The sequence below is a fragment of the Rhinopithecus bieti genome, unplaced genomic scaffold (genome assembly GCF_001698545.2).
Source record: "Rhinopithecus bieti isolate Rb0 unplaced genomic scaffold, ASM169854v2 scaffold_6708, whole genome shotgun sequence".
In the NCBI taxonomy this organism is placed as follows: domain Eukaryota; kingdom Metazoa; phylum Chordata; class Mammalia; order Primates; family Cercopithecidae; genus Rhinopithecus; species Rhinopithecus bieti.
The window spans coordinates 828,184-854,089 of record NW_016806329.1 but is presented as its reverse complement, the minus strand read 5'-3'; the positions used below and the strand labels follow the sequence as shown (position 1 = coordinate 854,089).

General features: G+C 36.3%; 1 protein-coding gene across 7 annotated transcripts in view; it reads left to right on the top strand.

Moving 5' to 3' along the window:
* RAP1GDS1 (Rap1 GTPase-GDP dissociation stimulator 1) overlaps positions 1–25,906 on the top strand; it is a 176,997-nt gene that overhangs the window by 132,370 nt on the left and 18,721 nt on the right. For 6 of the 7 annotated variants that reach the window (XR_001886304.1, XM_017875492.1, XM_017875495.1 and 3 more), the window contains 6 exons: positions 9,405–9,530; positions 17,530–17,673; positions 18,143–18,274; positions 19,411–19,545; positions 20,772–20,897; positions 21,987–22,126. Coding sequence is in view for 6 of the 7 variants with exons in the window: in XM_017875492.1 (XP_017730981.1) it covers positions 9,405–9,530; positions 17,530–17,673; positions 18,143–18,274; positions 19,411–19,545; positions 20,772–20,897; positions 21,987–22,126 (803 nt within the window). In the remaining variant the exon portion in view is untranslated. The remainder of the gene's footprint in view (positions 1–9,404; positions 9,531–17,529; positions 17,674–18,142; positions 18,275–19,410; positions 19,546–20,771; positions 20,898–21,986; positions 22,127–25,906) is intronic. The other variant, XM_017875493.1, reaches the window with a different exon arrangement.

Sequence of the window (25,906 nt, the reverse complement as noted above, 5' to 3'; positions counted from 1 at the left end):
TCCGCCTACCTCGGCCTCCCAAAGTGCTGGGATTACAGGCATGTGCCACTGCACCCAGCCTCAACTTTTAAAGTAATTAGGCAATTAAAAATTTTAATGGATATAACAAATTCTCAGTGATTATTTGTTTTGCTGAGTATTTATAAAAGTTTTTCTTAGATAATAAATATATACTTGCTAACTGATGTTTTAAAGTTTCCATAATGTATAGCATTCCAGCCTGTGCTGTCTCACTGAGCAGTGTTTTTACTGAGCCCTGTGAACTCCAGAGATACCTGCCAAAGTATTGTTGGAAGCGTCAAAGGCGGGGAATGGTTTAATATTTAATCCAATCATTTTATCCTTTGGGAAAACAGTGAAAGGTTTTTCAAAAGCTAAAACCCCAGAAATAAGCAGAAGTATTTGCCCTGTAAACTGTTGGTCAACTCTGTTAACCAACCCTTTTTAAAACAAAAATACTCTAGGATAGCCAAAGTTATCAACCGTCCACCTCTTATACTTTCAAGTCTTAGGCTTCTTTTGGGTATCTCAATGGATAGTGCTTGGCGCATATTATTAAATGAATAATAATATGAATGACCAGATCAATACTGTGATATCAGCGACATTTGGGAAATGGGAGTGTATTAATCCGTTTGCACTACCTTAAAGGAATGCCCAAGAGTAGGTAATTTATAAAGAAAAGAGGTTTAATTGGCTCATGGTTCTGCAGGGTGTACACTAAGTGTGGTGCCTGCATCTGCTTCTGGTGAGGGACTCAAGAAGCTTATAATCATGGCAGAAGGTGAAGTGGGAGCAGGCTTGTCACATGGTGAGGCAGGGAGCGAGAGAGAGAAAGGAGAGGTTACAGACTCTTAAACAACCAGATCTCACATGAACTAACTCACTTATCACCAAGGGAATGGTACTAACCATTCATGAGGGACCTGCCCCCATGATCTAATTACCTCCTACCTGGCCTCACCTCCAATATTGGAAATTACATTTCAACATGAGATTTGGAAGGGACGAACAGCCAAACTATATCAGGGAGTTTTAATTGGACAGATAAATAAGGAAAAATAATTTGAGGATAAAAGCAGAGCACTGTATACTGAGGGAGCCCTGACCTGGTAGGAGAGATAAGAGGTAAGTAAAGAGTTGCAAAGACAACCTTGTTTACCTTGCTGATTTCTCTGGTATACAGGGAAAACATGCCATTGAAAAACTGCTTCCAAACACTTTGATACGAGTTGCTGTGTTAAGATACCAGGTTTGTTTGAGAGGCTGCATAGACCGCCTCTATTCAGCCTAGTCTCCCCCAGTCTATGTTAAAAGATAATTGTGCACCCAATTTAGGTTCATACTCTAATTTCAGTGGTTACTGCCCTACACCCCATTTGAAGGAAGAAAAGATAAAAGAAAAATAAGTTGATCTAAGACTTCTCAAGTTTATATCATGAGTCTGTTATGCCCATGTAATAACTAGGTTATATACATCAACACATGAGTGGAACATGTATGCCCCAGAATAATGTTTCCCCTTTCAGAGTGAGCTTTGTTGCCTGTTAACAAGTACTGTATTTTTATTGACTCATGTAAATATCAAGTGTTTAAAATTCATGTCACATACTTCTGAATATGACATATTACTAAATGCTACGGTTACTTTTTGTCAATGTTTTTAATAAAATGTTAAATAACAAATTTGTGTACTTTTGCTGACTAGTGATGAAATGTAGTAGCTTAAAGATGAAATGGAAATAATTTAACAAGTGCAGTCTATTTCAGAGTTGGGACAGAAAGGAAAATACAACTCTGCTTTATTAAGCTTCATGAATTTTATAGGATTAAAGATGTTTTCATTTTTTCCATAATAATGAAAAAAGATTGTTTTCCTCCTGATTGTTATTTATGCACACATAATGTTAAAGAGAAATTGGCCTTTAACCCAACACTCTTTAATATAATCATGGAATTTTTTTTTGTTCTCTTCAAGTCCCAATTAATGTGTGTACATAATTTTTTATACTTAAAATCATAGCATGAATATGGTTTTAAAGTGTGCATTCTTATTTAACATGGAATAAACAGAATGAGACTTCGCCTCTTTTAAAACTTTAGTTGGAAACTAACTAAAACTCTATGGTAAAGAGATTTCTTCTTAAAGGCTTAAGACCTCAAGGATTGGGAGCCCAAGGCAGGAAGACTGATTGCAGCAGGAATTTCAAGACCAGCCTGCGTAATATAGTGAGACCTCCCCCCGACCCATTCTCTAAAAACAAAAAGCAAACAAACAAGAACAACCTCAAGGAAAGGGAATAACAAAGGAAAGCAGGAGAGAGGATTGTGCAAGAACATCTTGGGACCTGGGAAGAAAGGCAGTAACTTACATAGCAAACCTTTGACATCTAAATCCTGGATAAGAAACCAAGAATTTACCCAGTTTGCATTTCACAATCTTCAAAGGGCTTGGGATTTGGTGGCATCAAGATTTCTAGACCCTCTTTCCCCTTCACACCTTGTGATGACTACCCCTTGCCTATCCAAGGAGAATACTATGCTTCTTGTCAGGATAGAAGAAAAAGAGAGGGTTTCTTGATGGGGGATATCACACTAAATTGAAGTAAAAGGTACCACAGTACCAATCCATAAACAGGTTAAGTGAAATCTGAATGCTGAGAACCACAGTTTTATTGCCCTATTTGTCTCTCAGAACATAGACTTAAAGTTCTTTATATTGAGGGTTCTCTACAAAAGGCCAGCAGATTACCCTGTAGGGAATCTTGCAGTCAACAAGACTACTCATACTCATAGCTCCTAATCATTTTTAATTTTATTTTATTATTAATTTTTTAGTTCCTAACTTCATCAATGGCAGACAGCTCAAGAGGTGAGGGCAACCTCTAACATGGAAGATAGAGAAAAGCAACAGTACACTATTCTTAAGAACAGAAAAGAGCTTGAGCATTAAGAACAGTTGCTAAAATGAAAGACAAAAACTGGAGAAATATTTGTAAAAGTAAAGAAAAAAAAAAAAAACAAGAAAAAAAATGAGAGGATCAGACCAAGAGTATTAGAAAAGTTAACAGAAGGAAACTGCCAAATAACTCAAGTGTCACAGAGCTGAAATACAAAATTTCCTACATTGCAAGTATCTGTCAAATAAATGTTCTAATGAATGAAAATACACCCAGACCATAGCACATCAATGTGAACTTTTACAATGCTGAGGACAGAACATCTTACAAGCTTCTAGAGAGGATGGGGGAAGTAAAGTTGAATGCAAAAGATAATTCCGTGAAGAAGCTTCTAGAGAGGATGAGGGAAGTAAAGTTGAATGAAAAAGATCATGATTCCGTGGACATGCTTCTAGAGAGGATGGGGGAAGTAAAGTTGAATACAAAAGATTATGAGTCCGTGGACATATGTCTCAAAACAACATTGGCAGCCAGAAGAAAATGCAATATTGCCCTCAAAATTTTCAGGGAAGCCAAATCAATTAGGCAAGAAAGAAAGAAAGAAAGAAAGAAAGGGTGTCAAAGTTGGAAAGGAAGAAGTCAAATTGTTCCTGCAAACATAATCTTATATCAAGAAAACCTATAGACTCCACCAAAAACCTCTTAGAACCAAAAAATGAATTCAGTAATGTTGCAGGATACAAAATCAACATACAAAAATCAATAGCATTTCTACACACAGTAACCTAGCTGAGAGATCAAGAAGGCAATCCTATTACAATAGCTATAAAACATAGGAATAAACTTAACCGAAGAGGTGAAAGACCTACAAGGAAAACTACAAAACACTGATGAGGGAAACTGAAGAGAATACCAACAAGTGGAAGAACATCCCATGCTTATGGATTGGAAGAGTTAACATTGTTAAAATGGTCATACTACTGAAAGCAACCTACAGATTCAACGCAATCCCTGTCAAAATACCAATGTTTTTTTTTTTTTTTGGTAGAAATAGAAAAAAAAAAGTAACTTAAAGTTTTCATGGAACCACATGTAAAACTCAAACTATAAAACTAGTAGACAAAAACATAAGAGAAATGCTTCAGGACATTGGTCTAAGAAATGTTTATGAGTAAGACTTCAGAGCAAAGGCAATGTAAGGAAAAATATGATCGTATCAAATGAAAAAGCTTTTGCAAAGCAGAGAAAACAACAGAATGAAGAGAGGCTACAGAATGGGAGAAAATATTTGCAAATTATTCATCCAACTGGGGATTTATTCCAGAATATCCAAGGGACTCAGACATCTCAACAGCGGGTTCTCACTCTGTCTCACAGGCTAGAGTGCAGTGGCCACCTTAGCCTCCCAAGTAGCTGGGACTATAGGCATGCACCACCATGCTCCATTTGTTTTTGTATTTTTTGTAGAGGCAGAGTTTTTACCATGCTTCCCAGGTTGGTCTCAAACTCCTGGGCTCAAGCAGTCCACCTGCCTCAGCCTCCCAAAGTGCTGGGACTATAAGCATGAACCACTGTGTCTGCCCCAATCCCGTTTTTAAAATGGGCAAATTATCTGAACAGATACATCTCAAAAGAAGACATACAAATGACTAACCAATGTATGACAAAATGTTCAGTATCACTAATCGTCAGGGAAATGCAAATCAAAACAATGGCATATTATCTCACCTCAGGATGGCTATTATTAAAAAGACAAAAATTAACAAATCTTGGTGAGAATGTGGAGAAAAAAGAACTCGTACACTGTGAGAATGTCAACTGGTACAGCCACTTAGGAAGGTTTCTCAAAAACCATAAATAGGCCAGATGTGGTGGCTCACACCTGTAATCTCAACACTTTGGGAGACAGAGGCAGGAGGATCACATGATGCCAGGAGTTTGAGACTAGCCTGGGTGACATAGGGAAACTATCTCCACAAAAAGTTTAAAAATTAGCCCGGCATGGTGGCACAGGCGTATAATCCCAGCTACTTGGGAATGTGGGGTGGGAGGATCGCTTCAGCACAGGATGTTGAGTAAGGTTGCAGTGAGCTATGATCACACCACTGCACTCCAGCTTGGGTAACAGAGCAAGACTCCATCTCAGTTTTAAAAAAACACAAATAGAACTACTATATGATCCAGCTGTCTCCTTACTGAGTATTTATCAAAAGGGAAGAAAGTCAGTATATTGAAGAAACATTACATACCCGTGTTTATTGCAGCACTGTTCACAATAGATATGGGATCAACCTAGGTGTCTAAAAACATGAACAGGTGGAATGTGGCATATGTACACACAATGGAATACTATTCAGCCACTAAAAAGAATGAAATCCCGTTTTTGTTTTTTTTGTTTGTTTGTTTGTTTGTTTGTTTGTTTTTGCAACGTCATGGATGGAACTGGAAAACATGTTAAGTGAAATGAACTAGGAATGGAAAGTTAAACACTGTATGTTCTCACACATGTGGAAGCCTCAAGTTTTTTATAGAAGTTAAAAAAAAACAGGATACCAGAGGTTGGGAAAGGTAGAGGGAAGAGGAATAATAGGGAAAGATTGGATACAAAAGATACAAAATTACAGCTAGATAGGAGGAGTAAGCTTTAGTGTTCTGTACCACTGTAGGATAACTACAGTTAACAATAATATATTACGTAGTTTCAAATAGCTAGGAGGAGAATATTGAATGTTCCCAACACAAAAGTACTTGAGATGATGAATATGCTAATTACCCTGATCTGCTGACTATTAATTATATGTAACATCACAGTGTACCCCATATACAATTATTATTTGTGAAATAAACTTTTTTAATTTTTTGAGGGAAAATGACTTCCAACATAGAATCCTATACTCTGTCATACTATCAGTCAAGTGTGAGATTATAATAAGGATATTGTCACACATGAACATCTCAGAAAATTTATTTCTTAAATACTTTTCCTCTGGAAGCCACTGGAAGTTCAGTTCCACCAAAACAAGGGATTTAAATGAAGAAAAACTACATAGGAACTGAAAACGAAATCCAACAGGAATCCCAAGTATTACAGTGATGTTATTGTCCCAAGTGGCATGTTTTTAAGGAGCAACCAGTCCAGGTTGGGTTAGGTCAAACAACTGATGGGATGGTGCTTGGGAGAGTTCTTACAGGAAATGAAATTTATTAATGTCTAAAGTGAATGTATTAAGAGAAGATGAGACAACTGATGGAGTGTTGGGAGGTGCATTAATAATAAGCACATAGAAAACTACACAAATGAGAAAACATTATTCCAGGAAGAATGAATTAGTGTATTGCTGAAACACAACTAGTGATATAAACAAAATTACATATAATTAGAAAGATGGAGAGTATGATGAACACAGGAAAGAAAGAAAACTAATGCTTCATCTTTCATAGTAGAAATTTGATGAGAAATATCAATTTTTAGCAGTATAAGTATGTAATTTAGATATATGTAAGTAAACAGTATGAATTAGCTAAAAGAGCTCTATGTATTTGTGAGGAAGAATAAATGGAGGAGAGGAAACTGGAGTTTGCTGGTAATAATAATATTAGGCCAACTCTTTAAATTCATAGAGTTTTAATAAAAACCTTAGTAAAAGAGGCTTCTTGCCAAAGGCCTGTTGAGGATCCGTGGCACTTATTTGATAAATATAATGTCCAAATTATACTTCATGCTGTCTTTTCACTCTATTCACCTGCAGGTTAAGTACAGATTTTGTTCTATAATTCCTATATTAATAATGGTGCATAATTTCCTTGTGCTGGCAAACAGAGCCTGAGTTACATAGCAACAATGATTCGGTTTCCTTTTATTAAATGTTTGGAGGAGAAGAATGTGGATTAGAAGGAATAGAGTGCCAATACTATTCTTTTAAAGAAGAGTAAAAACATGTAACTAGATGAATAATGATGTCACTATACTTTACCTATGATTTTATGTTTTTGAAATTCATCTCACTTGGACAATTCTGAAGCAGAGGAATAACCAACAGAGTTCCAGGGATAAATCATCTCTACTTATTTTTTATTTTATTTTTTTCTTTTGGGGACAGAGTCTCACTGTGTCACCCAGACTGGAGTACAGTGGCATGATCTCTGCTCACTCACCTCTGCCTCTCAGGTTTAAGTGATTGTTGTGCCTTAGCCTCCTGAGTAGCTGGGACTATAGGTGCATGCCACCACGCCTGGCTAGTTTTTGCATTTTTAGTAGAGACGGAGTTTTGCCATGTTGGCCAGGCTGATCTCGAACTCCTGGGCTCAAGGGATCTGCCCACCCCCGACTCCAAAAGTGTTGGGATTGCAGGGACAAGCCGCCATGCCCGGCCTCATCTCTAAATGAAACCTCCTCTTTGGGTGGAGTGTGCTGACATTTGCTGAATATGATCTCGGAGAGTTTCAGTATCTTATCGGAAAAGACACCCTACCCTTACTTTTCCCCCCTCCCTTGGCATGTGAAGTAAGAGCCGTAGTGTTTTATGGCATTAAAGAATCATACTTAAAGTCTTGGAGTGGATTTTTTTATCATATCCATTGACATGTGCACCAAAGCAGTGTAACAAAATGTTGATCAAAACTATATTTAACTATATTAATGTGTGTTTCTCCTCTTTTAAAATTGAATTTGCAATATATTTTACTTGATAGTAACACGAGATTTACCAGAGACTAGCAAGTGGAGTATAACCCTTATAATTCATTTACGTGTTCATTTAGTTACTCATAAATAACTTCATTTTGGACACCTGCTTTATACCAGGGACTATCCTGTGCACTACGTTTCTGGTGGTTGAAGCAGTATGTATTGTCCCTGCCCTCAAGGAGCTTACAGTTTAGTGTGTAAGATGGACATTTATGTTTAAAATAGTTTGCAAATAAACTACCATATAATTACAATTTATGATAATTGCTAGTATGAGAAAGTAATAGAGTAAGGTAAGGGACTGATTTAAATTAGAAGCATCAGCTCTAGGTGGGAAAGATCATTTTCAGACAATATTTTCAAAATGTCTACCTCCCACGTACACGTTATACAGCAGCTTTCTCACGACGCTGCTGGAGGATGCTGCCACCAAAACAAAACAAATGAAAAGAGAAAAGGCATCAATAACAGGGTATCTAATACAGGAAGGAGAGAAGTGATCCATCAAGATAATGATAAAGAGAACCCAGGATGCCAGCTGTGCCACCAGAGAGACCAGTATATATTAGATTAGGTCAGAATTCACTGAAAGAAATTTCTAGAAAAATTAATAGGATAATGCAGCCAAAGACACTGAGAGGAGAATTGGAGAGAAATGGAATGGATTTGGGTTGGATTTTGGAGGTAGATTAGTGGACCTTGGTGATTGATTAGGTGTGGAAGTTGAGTGATAAATGAGCTATGACTGCTAGATTCCTGCCTGTTCAGATAGACTTAGTGTTCATATACTGAGTTGAGGAACACTGGAGGAAGAAGATTTCAGAGTATGTCGAAAGCCCCTTTTTGGTATTGAGTTTAGAATGCTAGAGAGATGACTCAAGTAGAGATGTCAAATGGGCAGTTAAACAAATAGCCTGATGTCCAGAAGAGGGTTGCGAATATTTATGTTGTATAAATATCAACACAGAGATGCTGTTTGATGCCGTGGAATAGAATTAGATAGCCTCAGGTGAGAATAAGGACTGAGAAGGTAAAGCAAAGGACGAATCCTAAGGAACTAGAATTTATAGAGGTCTTGTGGAGAAGGAGGAACAATTATTAAGAGATTGCTGAGTGTAGAGGCAGGTAGGCCAAAACTAGTAGATTTAGGAATGCGTATGAGTTGAGAGAGTAGAGGCAGTGTATATAGACAATGTTGTCAGAAACTTGTCTGTAAAAGTGAAAATGAGATTGAATGGTAGTTGATAGAGGTTGATTAGGGGGAGGATGTTCGTTTTAAATATATTTTATGTGAGAAATACCAAAGTATATATAAATGCTGATCAATGGTGTAGCTCTAGGAGAGTTTGGAGATGCTGAGAGGCAGGAAGGAATGAAACTCCAATTACTCATGCAGAATTAGTCTTCAGTAGTAGCTACGTCAGGACCAGGGTAGAAAACATGGCACTTTAATGATACTAAAGATAAGTCACCTTTAATTCATCCATATAGAATATAATGTTATGAGAAATTTTTCATCTTTAACTAAAATCCTTAAAACTGTGAATTTATGACTTAGTAATTTTATTGTTGCCGTGATTACCTATATGTTATGCTAGAGGACCTTTTTTTATAGCCCATATGTAATTAGGTCAGAACATTTTCTCTAAAGCCTTAGACATTTTCCTTTTCAGGGACATTAAAATGGATTTGATTGTTCCTGTATTTGAAGAGTATTTGTATTTATCAGTAATGGTACAAAATGACCAAGTATTGAAAGTAATAGAAAACAGTTTCTGGGCTTAATTTGGTTTAAGTTTTTCTTTTTTATTTTACAGAGTCAAGTAAAGAACAGTTTGCCAGTACAAACATTGCTGAAGAGCTAGTAAAACTCTTCAAGAAACAAATAGAACATGATAAGAGAGAAATGATTTTTGAAGTTCTTGCTCCATTGGCAGAAAATGGTGAGAAAAATAAATGCACCTTTGGATTTTCAATCATGTATACTTTAAATTTTTTTCCTAATACTATTTGATTGCCAGCCATTTGACTCAAAACCATTCTTTATTAGTGATATGTTTTATTTTGCATATCTCTAACTTTAGCTATGTTATCTACTCCATAACTGTATCTACATTGGCCAAAGCAACTTTCCAGGTTCCTTTGATTTTAAAATCTTAGAAAAGATGCTTCTGTAGCTAACACATTCTTGTGCCATTCTGGAAAAGGCAGCTGCGAGGCTGACCTCTACTTCTATACACTTGTAAAGCCAAGGGGATAAAAGTTAGAGTCTCAGGCCTGCCAACAGCGAAGATACTGGTTAATCACTCTCTTCTTTGGGCACAAAAATCTTAAGACATGCATCGCAGAAATAAGAATGAATCAGAGGAAACAAACCATTCCATATTAGTAATTTTTCAAATATAATGTCTAGCACATACTCAAAGAGGATCAGATATTAATACATGAGACAAAACATTATAAGCAAGAATAGGCAGCAAATCTTCAGATACTGGAATTATTAAACACTGATTCAAAACAGATGTACTTATTGTGTTCAAAGAAGTAAAAGCAAGCTTAAATAATTTAGAAGGAAACTGAAAACTATTTTTAAAAAGTGACGTAGCAGATTTAAGAATGAAATAAATGGAAATTTCTGAATTGAAAAATACAACCAAAATTAAGAATCCAGTGGGGGGTTTAATAGCAGATTTAATAGATACTGTTGAATTAAAGAACCAGTGAAGTGGAAAATGGGTTGGAAAGAAATCCAATATGAACTAAAAGGAAAAAAGAACCTATTTACATAAAAGAGAATAAGAAGTCAGAGGATAAAGACATTCTCATATGCATTTTTTGGAGTCCCAAAAGGAGAGTAGAGAAGGTGGGGAGGGGAGTGTGCAGAGGCAATATTTGAAGAAATTTTGGCAGAGAATTTATCAGAAATTATGAAAAATGCAAAGATCCAAGAAGCCCTTTAAACCCAAAATACAATAAACAAAAAGAAATCCACATCTAGAGGCCTCATACTGAAAATGCAGAAAACCAATGACCAAAATCATTATCTTCAAAGTAACAACAGTTTGTCTGAAAGCTACCTTCTCAACAGCAACAATGGAAGCCAGATATTATAAATGTGGTTTGTCAGAAGGAAAATGATACAGATGCAGGGGAGAATAAAGACCAAAAAAACCAGTAAATATGTAGGTAAATCTTATGAACATTGAATATATTTGAAAAATAACTTATTGTGAAGTTTACAATGTACATTTATATGATTTAAAATATACCACAAACTGAGCATATAAATCAGAAGAGAGGCAAAAGGAGTTAGAGTCCTAAGACACTTGTGTTATCTGGAAGACTCTGGTTATTTAGTCACTTCAACTTTTAAGGTGACTACTAAAGTAATTTTAAAAAACCATGTATAACTACCGAACAAACCGAACAAATGGAAGGGACTTATAGAAAGATTTTTTAATACCCTAGCAATACAAAACAAGAAAAAAGAAGAAAGAAAAAGAAACATGAATTATAGAGGACAAATAGAGCTTAAAATGCAGTTTTAAGACACAGTATTTCAGTAATTATGTTAAATGTGGCCTAAATGCTCTAATTAAAAGACCATTTGTCACTTGTGTTTTAAAATAAACAGTTATACTACTTAAGCAATACTTATTAAATAGGAGATTTAAAAGATTGAGAATAATAGGATGGAAAAAATGTACCACTGAAACCTAAAGAAGGCCGGGGTAGTTATATTAATATCAAATTAAATAGATTTTAAGATGAAAAGACTTGCTAGAGATAAAGAGGGTGACTTTAGTAATAAAAGGTCCAATTTACCTAGAAAAAAAATGACCATCATACATTATCCCAAAACATACGAAGCAAAAACATTCAGAACTGTGAAGAGAAATAGACAAATCCACAAAAATTGTGAGAAATTTTAATACCTCTTTCAATAATTTATAGAATAAGATAGAAGAATACGGTTATAGAAAATTTGAAAATGATTAATACAATTGATTTAATGGACTTATTTTAGAACACTTCAACTACAGAGTTCTTTCAAGTACATATGAAACATTTAAGAACATGTATACTTGTCGTGAAAGAAAGAAATTTCAAAAGATTGCTATCATACAAAGTATTTCTTTGACCTAAGTGAGTTGTCTAGTAACCAATTATAAAAAGAAAACCAGGAAATCTCTGTATGTTTACATAGTAGGAAATATACTTCCAGTACCTCAGAGGTCAAAAAAGAATTGTAATGGAAATTAGAAATTTTTCTAGTAGTGAAAATGAAAATAGTCTATCTCAAATCTTACATGATACAAGTAAAGCCCTATTCAGAGGGAAATATTTTATTCAAAATGCTTTTATTAGAAAAGGAAAAGAACTAAAATCAATGAGCTCAGTATTCATCTCAGGAATTTAGGGGAAAAAAAATATAAACCCAAAAACCCAAAAGGTAATTTTTCAATCCTCAACTCCCAATTTGTGTGAATATGCTCATAGTAGTCTCTGATAATCTTTTGTATTTCTGTGGTAGCAGCTATAATGTCACCTTTATTGTTTCTATTGTGCTTATTTGAATCTTCTCTTTTTTTTTTTTTTTGTTAATATAGCTAGTAGTCTATTAATTTTGTTAATCTGCACTTGTAGTCCCTAAATCTACAAAAAAAATTTTTTTAAGTAGTTAACTGGAATAAAATACAACAATGTTGACAAAATCCACAAGTAATATATATTCTTTTAAAAAGCAGAAGAAAAGATAGGGAATCAACCTAAGTGTCCATCAGTGGATGAGTGGATAAAGAAAATGGGGTGTGTATACACACACACACATACCATGGAATACTACTCAGCTATAAAAAAGAATGAAATAATGTCTTTTGCAGCAACTTAAATGGAACTGGAGGGCATTAATTCTAAGTGAAGTAACCAAATGACACCTATTCTCACAAGTGGGAGCTATGCTCTAGGTACACAAAGGCATACAGAGTGGTAGAATGGACTTTGGAGACAGAAGGATGGGGGGAGTGAGATGAGGGGGTGAGGAGTAAAAAACTACTTATTGGGTACAGTGTACACTATTCAATGACGGGTGCCCTAAAAATCTTAGACTTTGCCACTATACGATTCATCCATGTAACCAAAAACCACTTGTACCACTAAAGCTATTGAAATTTTAAAAAATAATAATAATAAGCAGAAGGAAGGAAATGTAAAGAGCTGAAATAAAATGGAAAACACACAGTGCAACACAAACATAATTGCTACAGTTGAGTCTAAAAAGATATTGGAATTGAAAAACCCCTAGTGAGATTCATAATGAAAAGAGAGAAAGCATAATTAACCAAAATTAAGAATGCAAGAGGAGGAGACCTTACCACAGGTCTTACAGCTATTAAGAGGATATTATGAACAATTTGATGCCCATATATATGTGTATGTATGTGTGTGTGTGTGTGTGTGTGTGTGTGTGTATATATATATATATATATACACCAATTGTTGAGGGTGTGGAACAGTGAGAGTGTAAATTGGTACAATTGGGAAGTAGTATCTATTGAAGCTGAAGCAATAGATCCAGCAATTCTACTCTTAGAAGTATACCCAGAAGCTTGTGCACATGTACACTAGGAGCTGTTAACAGGAATGTTCAGAGCAGCATTATTTATAATGAAAAATTGGAAACAACCAATATCCATTAATAGTGGAATGAATAAATCATAGGATATTAATATAATGGAAGAATATAGAGTTATGAAAAGGAATGAAGACAGCTATAACTATTACTGTAGATGAATCTCATAATGTTGAAAGGAAAAGCCAACACTGAAAATACATATTGTATGATTCAATTTATATAAAGTAAAAAAACAAGTAAAACTAAACTGTAGTTTTTAGGAATGATTGTTTACTTGGTAAAACGATGAAAGTATAGAAGTGATTACCATAATAATCAAGATGATTTGAGATGAATGAAGGAAGGGGTTTGTCATCAGAAACAGAAATGTAGAGATAGGCTTCCTGAGTTGTTGGTAATGAATTTCTTGATCTAGGTGATAGATCCATGGTTATTTGCTTTCTAATAATATATTAAATTTAACTTGCATATTTTATGCACTTCTCTGCATTTGTGGTTTTCTTCCACTCTTTAAAAAAAGTTTTAAAATACCTATATATGATGCATACGTGATACATACATGTGTACATTCATACATATGTGTGTAAACAGTGGTGATGAAGATACATTTCCTTGGACAGAATATCTTTGGTAAATGTGCTGGGCTGTCTGCTTTGGCAGAATGTGTTGCTAATCCTATTTAAGGTAGTTTAAGCCTTCCATATATTTGTTTTCAAGTATTTGATTTCAGTCAAATTATGAGAAGAGATCATCTGTAAACTTTAACATTGACACATTTAGGCTCCGTGTGATGGCTTATACCTGTAATTCCAGCACTTTCAGAGGCCAAAGCAGGAGGATTGCTTGACCCCAGGAGTTCAAGACCAGCTTGGGCAACATAGCAAGACCCTGTCTCAAAAAAAATAATTAACTAAAATTTTAAAACTACAATATTGACACATTTAAAATTTCTTAAATGTCTTAGGTCCTATGTTTTAGGGAGAAATTGGTTTTTCATCTCATTGGTGTTTTGGCAAAGTGAAAACTTTATTGTGACCTTCAGTCACTTTTATGCCATAAAATTACCTGTAACTTTCCTTGCAGTATTTCAAAATAACAATATGTTTATTACTGTTTTCCCCTGTGCCTTCACATCTGTTTTATAATTGCACAATGGATAGAATGATACCATTGAAGGCATGTTTTTGGACTAATTTTTTGCATGTATCATCCTTGATTTTCTCAGTACTCAAAGGAGAGTGATTTCAGCATTAGAAGTAGGAATTTGTGTAGTTCAAGGTTTTTAGTATTTTTAAGGTTTTTTCATCATAGTTTTAATTCTAGTCACCACACATCTCTAGCCCTAGCATTCTGTAACCAAGGAAACGCCCTACTTTTAGCATGGCACAGTGCAAGTATACCTTTTAAAGAAATATTCCAGGTTGAATACTCTGTGTATTCTGAGATAATATTCAAAAGAAGATCAGTGATCCTAGTGATTCAAAAACGCCAAATTTTAACACATTAAAATTGCCTGAAAGTCTTAAGTATTTATTTTTAAAAGTCTTTATTTTTCCTAAATGATAAGCTGAAGCTGTCATTGCCATATATGGATGCATATACAGCTTAGGGAAACCAATGACTAAAATAAAATCCAACTAAAAAAATAAAATTTAAATTTAAAAATTTCTGGCCAGGTACAGTGGCTCATGCCTGTAATCCTAGCACTTTGAGAGACCAAGGCAGGAAGACTGCTTGAGGCCAGGAGTTCAAGCCCAGCCTAGGCAACATAGCGAGACCCTTTCTCTACAAAAAAGTTTAAAAATTAGCCAGGCATGGTGGCATGCACTTTTAGTCCCAGCTACTCAGGAGGCTGAGATAGAAGTATTGCTTGAGCCCAGGAATTCAAGGATGCAGTGAGCTATGATCACACCACTGCACTGCAGCCCGGGCAACAGAGCAAGATGCTGTCTTTTTTTTTTTTTTTTTGAGATGGAGTCTCGCTCTGTCGCCCAGGCTGGAGTGCAGTGGCGCAATCTCGGCTCACTGCAAGCTCCGCCTCCCGGGTTCACGCCATTCTCCTGCCTCAGCCTCCCGAGTAGCTGGGACTACAGGCGCCTGCCACCTCGCCCGGCTAGTTTTTGTATTTTTTAGTAGAGACGGGGTTTCACCGTGTTAGCCAGGATGGTCTCGGTCTCCTGACCTTGTGATCCGCCCGTCTCGGCCTCCCAAAGTGCTAGGATTACAGGCTTGAGCCACCGCGCCCGGCCAAGATGCTGTCTCTTAAACAAAAAATTTGTGTTGCAAATGTATTTTTCAGGTCAGTTGATTAACATTTATCTTAAGGCGTATCAAGTACACTCAAAGCATTTAGATAGGCCAGTTTAGGTTAAAATACAAAGATGAGTAAGGTATTATCTATCCAGGGAACCAGCCCCCAATATTTCAATGTAGGTTCTTTCTGTTTTCCCTAAGTGTTGGCCCATCTGAGAAATAAAGAGAAAGAGTACAAAGAGAGGAATTTTACAGCTGGGCCTCCACATCACATATCGGTAGGTCCATGATGTCCCCTGAGCCACAAAACCAGCAAGTTTTTATTAGGGATTTCAAAAAGGAAAGGGGTATACAGGGAATAGGTCACAAAGATCACATGCTTTAAAGGGCAGTAAAGATCACAAGGCAAAGGGCAAAATTAGAATTACTGATGAGGGTCTATGTTTGGCTGTGCACGTATTGCCTTGATAAACATCTTAAACAACAGAAAACAGGATTCGAGAGCAGAGAACTGGTCTGACCTCAGAGAACTGGTCTGACCTCAGATTTACCAGGGCAGGATCTTTTCCCCACCCTAATAAGGCTGAGGGTACTGCAGGAGACCAGGGTGTATTTCAGTCCTTATCTCAACCGCATAAGACAGACACTCCCAGAGCGGCTGTTTATAGACCTCCCCCCAGGAATTCAATTCCTTCCCCAGGGTATTAATTATGAATATTCCTTGCTGGGAAAAGAATTCAGCGATATCTCTGCTACTTGCACATCCATTTATAGGCGCTCTGCAAGAAGAAAAATATGGCTCTATTCTTCCCGACCCCGCAGGCAGTCAGACCTTTGGTTGTCTTCCCTTGATCCCCAAAATCGCTGTTATTCTGTTCGTTTACAAGGTGCACTGATTTCATATTGTTCAGACACCCATGTTTTACAATCAGATTTCATCTTGTTCAAACACACATGTTCTACAATTGATTTGTACAATAGTGGTCCTGAGGTGACGTACATTCTCAGCTTACAAAGATAACAGGATTAAGAGATTAAAGTAAAAACAGGCATAAGAAATTATAAGAATATTATTTGGGAACTGATAAATGTCCATGAACTCTTCACAATTTATGTTTTTCTGCCACGGCTCCAGCCAGTCCTCTGTTCAGGGTCCCTGACTTCCCGCAACATATATCTGCTCAGGAGATAGATGGAGACAGATACGGATGCAAATATAAGCTCTTCAATGAAATAAGTGTTATAATGAAAGAATACTTAAAGATACTAGAAGTATAATAAAAGTTTTGATGTGGGGTGGAGTTTCCTGTGAAGATCAGTTTTAAAAATATAATTGGGATGTAAATTCTGTCTCTAAAATACCTTATGCTATGTTTAGCCATCAGAAAGTTTCAAAGTTATTTTCTTTTAACTTTTATTATGAACATTTTGAAATGTATTCAGAAATAGCATTTAGTAAACCACCATGTATCCATCGCCCAAAAGCTTTAAATCAAAGAAAACCTGAAGCCCTTTTTAAAAACATGACTTTATTTATTTATTTATTTATTTATTTATTTATGTTTATAGACAGGGTCTCACTCTGTTGTCCAGACTGGAGTGCAGTGGCACAGTCATAGCTTACTCTAACCTTGAACTCCTGGCCTCAAGCAATCTTTCCACCGTGGCCTCCCAAAGCACTGGGATTACAAGTGTGAGCCACCATGCCCAGCCCTATTTTGTAGTATTTTATAGCTTGCCCTTTAAACATGAGCATAATATCTAGAGTAATAGTGGAGTGACACTAGTTGCCTTCAGAGCTGAGTATCAGTTTGTTTAAATGCTGCAAGACATTGTGAAAAATGTGACAATTTCAAATGGAAACATGAAATAAAGTTTTTTGTATGTTTAAACTGAACTGTCAAGGTAGTTTACTTTGAAGATTTGAGTTTCAAAAATGTATTATCTAAATCATGCATTTTCTTAGTTTCTTATAATTCTTTATAATGGATTGCTTATACCAGAGCTCCTATTTTATCTCAAAGTTTGATTATTTTGTTCATATTATTCTTCAGATGCTATTAAACTACAGCTGGTTGAAGCAGGCCTGGTAGAGTGTCTACTAGAGATTGTTCAGCAAAAAGTGGATAGTGACAAAGAAGATGATATTACTGAGCTCAAAACTGGTTCAGATCTCATGGTTTTATTACTTCTTGGAGGTGAGCTGTAATTTATGCCAGCCAAAGAATGTTCTTGTCAGACTTTTTTTTAATTTATTGTCTCTTCTGTAAATACTACCCTAGGCATTTTCTCATATTCCTATCTCACCTGCTGTTGAGGTGATGATTTTGACATCTTAAACATGTCATTGATAGAACCAGACATAACGAACCCGAAAAAGAAGTATCTTCACCATCTTCCAACATTTAAAGAGCTGTCCCATGGAAGAGATAGCTTTGGCACCAAGGGACTAAAGAAAAGCTAGATGGCTCCCTAGGACTTGGACTAGAAAAATTCTAAACTCTATTGTCTAGTATCTATTAAAAGTTTATATAAAAAGAATCATTACTTTTCCCATTATGAATGTAATAGTTTGTGAAGTATGAGTTTCCCAGTTGGATATTCACCTAAGAATATGAATTTGTTACTCTTATTTTTCTCTTGCTTAACTATTTCATTTACCTCCAGATGAATCCATGCAGAAGTTATTTGAGGGAGGAAAAGGCAGTGTATTTCAAAGGGTACTTTCTTGGATTCCATCAAATAACCACCAGCTACAGCTTGCTGGAGCATTGGCAATTGCAAATTTTGCCAGAAATGGTAAGCGTATTAGTTCCTCCTTTGTTAGTCAAATACTCTGTATTTGTTTATTTTTGCTTTGCTGTAACATATACTAAAACTGGAACAGTTTAGAAGTTGTGTAATATGTGTATATGCTGCTAACCTTTCAGAAATCTGAAATACTTATAGTGACATTCCTAACAAATTATATATTTTATGCAATTCAACTAAATTCTAATAGTTTAAAGATCATGAAGTGCTTCTTTTGAATACTTGGCACTTCAGAGCTTAGTAAGTTTGAATCCCATTCTAGTATACATCTGCTTTCTTTTGCCTAGTGATTTTATTTTGGATCTAATTATCTGAGTATTCATTCTAGGATTATTGTGCCTCAACTTATACTTTTATGCCCATAAAACTTAAGTATGAATAATCCCTTGGCTTTGTGTAGAATGTTTAGTTTAATAATATTTTAGGGGGCACCAGACTTCTATGTTATGAAATCTGGCACTACTAAAAAACTCAAATACAGTCTAGAAACTCATTCTTATATTCCTCATGAAATATACTATGTCTAGGAAATACAGTTTATTTTTCTTTTTAGTTTAATCATCTTCCAATACGAACTGTTGGTATATATTATAATGGCTGACTTACTCTATTTTTACTCCTCCTTTTTGGGAGTGACTCCCTTATAATGGAGGTAAGAGTGCCATAATATGGATAATTGTTGAAACTAGATATGGAGTAAATAATGGTTCATTATAATATTCTCTCTGCTTTATAAATGTTTGAAAAATAATGTAGGTATCAGCCATGATAGCAAAACGTAGAGTACTATTACTATAACATTGGGAGAACACAAGCATACATCACAATAAATGAAAAATATTGGACATTCTAACCATGTGTTTCTACTTCTGATATATTATCTGGCTCTAAACTGAAGATTTTCTGGTAATTTTCTGATTTTGAAATTTTATCTAGTTTAAGAATTTTATAATACTTCTCACTCAGTGAACAGAAAACCTATAAATCTGATGGGAGAAAGATTTGAAATTCATTTTATTGTATACCTCCATTTTCCCTAATGTAAATAATAGCCAGACATCAGTATTATAAAATATTTATAGATATTTTAAAGAGGAAGAAAAAGATGTGTGGTTTTTTTGCAGATGGAAATTGTATTCATATGGTAGACAATGGAATTGTAGAAAAACTTATGGATTTACTGGACAGACATGTAGAAGATGGAAATGTAACAGTACAGCATGCAGCACTAAGTGCCCTCAGAAACCTGGCCATTCCAGGTAAGACTTAAGAATAGAAGGCAGCTATGTAAAAAATAAAATCCATCATTTGGGGAAGCTATTTACTATATGTGATTTGTGAACCTGCTCTGATGAAGAAAATTAAAAAGAAAAAATAGTCTTCACATTGTTCACATTTTTTCATGCTAATAAATGGAGATCATATGTTAAATAAGTTTTGTGAGACTGTACAAGAATAATATCTGCCTTCATTCAGATATCCTGTTACCTTTTGTGAATTCTTAGATTTTCATCATGTTGTGTAGTTAAGCTTTTTTACGGTTTTTTGTTTTTGTTTTTTTGAGATGGGGATCCCACTCTGTCAGCCAGGCTAGAGTGCAGTGACACAATCCTGGCTCACCACAGCCTCTACCTTCTGGGCTCAAGTTATCCTCCCATCTCAGCCTCCTGAGTAACAGGGACTGCAGGCATGTGCCACCATGCCCAGCTGATTTTTTATTTTTTGTAGGAACAGGATCTCACTATGTTGCTTAGGCTGGTCTTGAACTCCTGGGCTCAAGGAGTCCACCCACCTTGGCCTCCCAAAGTGCTGGGATTACAGGTGAGAGCTACCGCACCAGGCCCTAAGTATCTTTAGTTGAGGTAGAATAATGACATCAATTAACAGAGTCCCCTCAAGAATGACTTTCAGTTGTTGGTGGTGTTTTCCCATAAGCAGACATACAATATTTTAAAATAGCCTTAATGTGCCTTTGGAAGTCATGAAATCACATTATTATGGAAAATACAACAAAAGATAGTTAAAACTATTATCTACTTTCTAAAAATAAATTTCTGGTTAGATGAAATAGTACAATTACATGATGATCCAATCCATTTGAATTCATTTGGTTTATATAGGATAGTAACATTTATTAATGTCTATAACATTTATATTAACACAGTTGGATCAAAAACGGAATTGTGCTTTATTGTTGTAAGAGGGTAATTGTGTAAGTAAATGTTTCGGATTGGATTTAAAAAGTCATGATACTGTCATAAAAATTATGATATTGTCTGTTATCTGCTTAAACACAAATAGGATACGGACACACACATAAACAACTGAATTCCATTCTTAAAATTGACAAAAAAGTGACAGGATTGTTTCTACGTGGAAAAATATAACATGGATCTTAAAGACACTCAATAAACCTGTATTGAATTGAATGTTTATCAACAGGAATGCTAATACCATTTTAACCATAGTCTCTCTTTTTCTCCAGTTATAAATAAAGCAAAGATGTTATCAGCTGGGGTCACAGAGGCTGTTTTGAAATTTCTTAAATCTGAAATGCCCCCTGTTCAGTTCAAACTTCTGGGAACATTAAGAATGTTAATAGATGCACAAGGTAAAAGAAATGTTTTCCCCAGCTTGCATTTTTGGTGTGATAGTCTTAATGTGCTTCTAGTTGAAAAAGGACTTGTTTCTCGCTTTCAGGATTATGTAATCATAAAAAATAGCAAATAAAAGATTAAAAAATTAGTTTTGGAACTCCATTTGTTAATTTTTGTGCTTGTTATAATTGACTATTTGTTTATTTATAACTATTATTTATTTATTTTTGAGACAGAGTCTTGTTCTGTCACCCAGGCTGGAATGCAGTGGTGTGACCTCAGCTCACTGCAACTTCCACCTCCTGGGTTCAAGCAATTTTCCTGCCTCAGCCTCCTGAGTGGCTAGGATTACAGGCGTGCTCCACAACTCCTGGCTAATTGTTTTTGGAATTTCACTAGAGATGGGGCTTGTTGCCCAGGCTGCTCTTGAACTCCTGGCCTCAAGCGATCCACGCACTTCAGCCTCCCAAAGTGCTGGGATTACAGGTGTGAGCCACCACGCCCAGCCTATTACTGACTTTAAGTAGAAATTATACCATATCTCTCCTTATTAGTTCTTATAATCCTGGTTTTAGTTTGCTTTATTATCAATTTCAGGGGAAGGCGTTGTGTTTTGGCATTCTATACCCATTTTCACCTTGGCTTTGAAATCAAATTTCATTATTGTGACAGTCAAAATCTTAAAATGTGTCTTGTGGCAGGGAGAGCATTTTTCCATTTGCAGAAACAGCAGTCAGAACCACTCCTAGGAATGAATTATGTTTATTTACTTATTTCTAAATTCTAAACCCTTTTCTATATTGATTGCATAGAGTCCTTCTAAGAACCTTGGATTATAGTCTGCCAGAGCACTAACAGACTAGCAGGCTTAACCAAAAGAGTATGAAATCATTTGTTTTTATATTTTCTATAGAATTTCACAATGTTATAGAAAAAGGCAAATAGCCCATCACATAAGGAATATTTGCAGTTCTAGCTTTAATGAAATTGTTGTGCTGTGTTTTTTTAGATGTATTTCTCCTTCACACTCTTAAATCTTTACGAATTACTTCAGCTGATTGTCTGTTAGTGATTCATTCCTTGGTTTGCCTTCTTTCCTATAGCAGAAGCTGCTGAACAACTGGGAAAGAATGTTAAGTTAGTGGAGCGTTTGGTGGAATGGTGTGAAGCCAAAGATCATGCTGGTGTGATGGGGGAGTCAAACAGACTGCTGTCTGCCCTTATACGACACAGTAAATCAAAAGTAAGTTCCAGAGGAAACTGTTCACTAGAAAACTTCAGAGCATCTTTTTCAGAAACCCAGCATTGTAGGCCCTAACAACTGGGATAATATTTACCTGAAAGTATTGTGAAGATTCAGTGAGATCATGTATATAATGTGCTTAGCTGGTACATGGAATATAGGAAACACTCAGTAAATGGGGGTTGCTGTTGCTGCTGCTATTGTTATTATTACTTTTACCACCACCATTACCAGCATTAGTGTCAAACATTTCCTTGTGCCAGGCATTGACCATGCAGGCTACTGATATTTAGAATTTAGAAATTAAATGATATCTAGATAGTATATGAGGTCCAGAGCTCACAGAGTTAGAAAAAAATCCATTCTTGTGACTGTGCAGCTTTCTGGCACATGGTAGATAACCAATAAATGAACAGATGAGCTGTTTTAAAAATCACAATAGTGAGTACCCAGGCCAGCAGTTCAGCAGCTGATTTAGTATGTAGATTATATGATTTTTAAATTTTTTAAATACTGTTTTTTTCTTTTCTTTTCTTTTTTTTTTTTTTTTTTTTGAGATTGAGTCTTGCTCTGTTGCCCAGGCTAAATGCAGTGGTGCAACCTTGGCTCACTGCAACCTCTACCTCCCAGGTTCAAGCAATTCTCCTGCCTCAGCTTCCAGAGTAGCAGGGATTACAGGCAGGCGCCACCACGCTCGGCTAATTTTTGTATTTTTAGTAGAGATGGGGTTTTACCATGTTGGCCAGGCTGGCCTCGAACTCCTGACCTCATGATCCGCCTGCCTCGGCTTCCCAAAGTGCTGGGATTACAGGCGTGAGCCACCATGCCCAGCCTTTAATACTGTTTTCTAAGGTGACCCTTTCAGTCATTTCTCTTGTACAACTTCAGTAGTGATTATATATGAGGAGAAAGTTTAGAACTCAAACCCACCAGCTGTTTTCATTTATTTTTAGAACAGATAAGAAGATGCCAAGAGAAAAAGCGTAAAACTAAAACTGTTCTTGACTTGTATAAATCTCTTTCATATAAATAATTCACTTCACCATAATTGCCATCCCAGCTGGTTAGCCTCAGGAGTGTTCTTCTCCATCAGATGCTAAATCTTGAAAACTTTCCCTGGGGGAAAAGCAGCTGTTAACTGGGACCTTCCTATTACCTGTCTCACCCAGACCACCCTAAAAGCTTATACATTTTCCCTGACACAGGACCAAGTAGTATGTTGGCAAGGTGGAAGTTATCAAGAGAGAATAGCAAAGTGGCTTCCTTGGTACCCCTTTCATCCCTTCTCCATCATAACTGCTCTCTCATGCCCATTTGTTCATTTAACAGTTAATATTTGAGTTCTTGCAGTGTAAATACTACAAAATAGTGTTTCTATAAAGGAATTTAGCTATTGAGGGGACAGACATAAAAATAGCTAGCTTAAGTACAGCATTAAATCTACATATGCTATTCGGATGTAACAGAGGAAAGAAAGACTAACACACTGTCTGAGTGGTCTGGGATGGTGTCATAGAAGGAGTGCTATTTTAGGGGCTAACTAGGAATCTCTCAGGAGGAAAGGGAAAGAGAATGAAGGAAAGGGCCTTTTCAGGCAAAGACAACAGGATGTACAAAAAGTACAGAGATGTAAAACAGCATAATTTTAGAAGGAAACTGCAAATAAAGCAGTATTGCTAAAACATAGAGTGTGGAGAGAGACAGTCGCCAGAGAGGTTGAAAACTGGGAATTAAGTGAATTATATGCCAAGTTAAGGTGTATGGACTTGATTCTGTAGAGAATTCGGGAGCACTTAAAAGAGTTTTAAGCAGCAAGTTGCCATTATTTGGGTTTTTGTTTTTTCGGGGTTTTTTTGAGACGGAGTTTCACTCTTGTTGCTCGGGCTGGAGTGCAATGGCCCGATCTCCACTCACTACAACCTCCGCCTCCCAGATTCAAGCAGTTCTCCTGCCTCAGCCTCTTGAGTAGCTGAGATCACAGGCATACACCACCGTGCTCGGCTAATTTTGTATTTTTAGTAGAGACAGGGTTTCTCCATTTTGGTCAGACTGTTCTCGAACTCCCGACCTGAGGTGATCCGCCCACCTCAGCCTTCCAAAGTGCTGGGATTACAGGTGTGAGCCACCACACCCAGCCATTTAGTTTTCTTTAGAAAGATGTCTCTAGGGTTTCAAGGGGGTAGAAAGAACAGTTATTGCAAAAATATATATGAGAGTTGATAAAGGACTGAATTAAGGTTTTGAGTTAAGCAACTTGAAATTGCTGATACTCAGCCATTTTTGAAACAAATTTCATATGGGTTATTCAAGTAGAAGCAGGGAGGATGGAAAAGAAGAGACAGAATTGAGAAAGATACGGGTGGTAGAATTGACAGATTCAAAGTACAATTAAAGGAGGAGGTAGGTTTGGAGCTAATTCCAAGTTTGGGGTTAAACACCAGATTGGGTTATGCCATTCAACAAAATAAAACACGATAGGAAGAGGTGCAGCTAACACTCCCTAAACTTGCCCACTCACCCATGCTCTTTGGAGTCATGACCCTTAATCTTTTTGCTCTATTCCAAGAGAATCTCCACCATTGGTTTGCAGGGGTGTATAATCATTTGGATTTCCCTAGGCCATATTGGAAAAAGAATTGTCTTGGGCCACACATAAAATGCATTAACACTAACAATAGCTGATGAGCTTAAACACACTCACACACACACACACACACACACACTGCAAAAAAAAATCTCAAACACCTTTGGCATTTGAAGAAGAAGAGAAATCTAAAAGTTTGGAAAACAGGCTGGGTGCGTTGGCTCACGCCTGTAATCCCAACACTTTGGGAGGCCAAGGTAGGTGGATCATTGTGGTCAGGAGTTCCAGACCAGCCTGGCCAACATGGTGAAACCCCATCTCTTCTAAAAATACAAAAATTAGCCAGGCATGGTGGCACGCACCTGTAATCCCAGCTACTAGGGAGGCTGAAGCAGGAGAATTGGTTGAACCCGTGAAGCAGAGGTTGCAATGAGCCAAAATCGCACCACTGCACTCCAGCCTGGGTGACAGAGCAAGACTCCCAAGACTCTGTCTCAAAAAAAAAAAAAAAAAAAAAAAAAAAAAAAAAAAAAAAAAAAAAAAAAAAAAAAAAGACTTGGAAAACATATTTGGGGGAATAATCAAGGAAAACTTCCCTGGTCTTGCTAGAGACCTAGACATCCAGGTACAAGAAGCTCAAAGAACACCTGGGAAATTTGTTGCAAAAAGATCATTGCCTAGGCATATTGTCATCAGGTTACCTCAAGTTAAGACAAAGGAAAGAATCCTCAGAGCTGTGAGGCAAAAGCACAAGTTAACCTATAAAGGAAAACCTATCAACAGCAGATTGCTCAGCAGAACCCCTACATGCTAGAAATTATTGAGTCCCTATCTTCAGTCTCCTTAAAGAAAACAATTATCAGCCAAGAATTTTGTATCCAGTGAAACTAAGCTTCATAAATGAAGGAAAGATACAGTGTTTTTCAGACAAACAAATGCTGAGAGAATTCACCACTACCAAGCCAGCACGACAAGAACTGCTAAAAGGTGCCCTAAATCTTAAATCATGGAAACACATCAAAACAGAACCTTGTTAAAGCATAAATCTCACAGGACCTACAAAACAAAAATACAATTTTAAAAAGTTGGGGGGGTATACAGGCAACAGATAGCATGATGAATGGAATAGTACCTCACATCTCAATACTAACACTGAATGTAAATGGCCTAAATGCTCCACTAAAAGATACAGAATT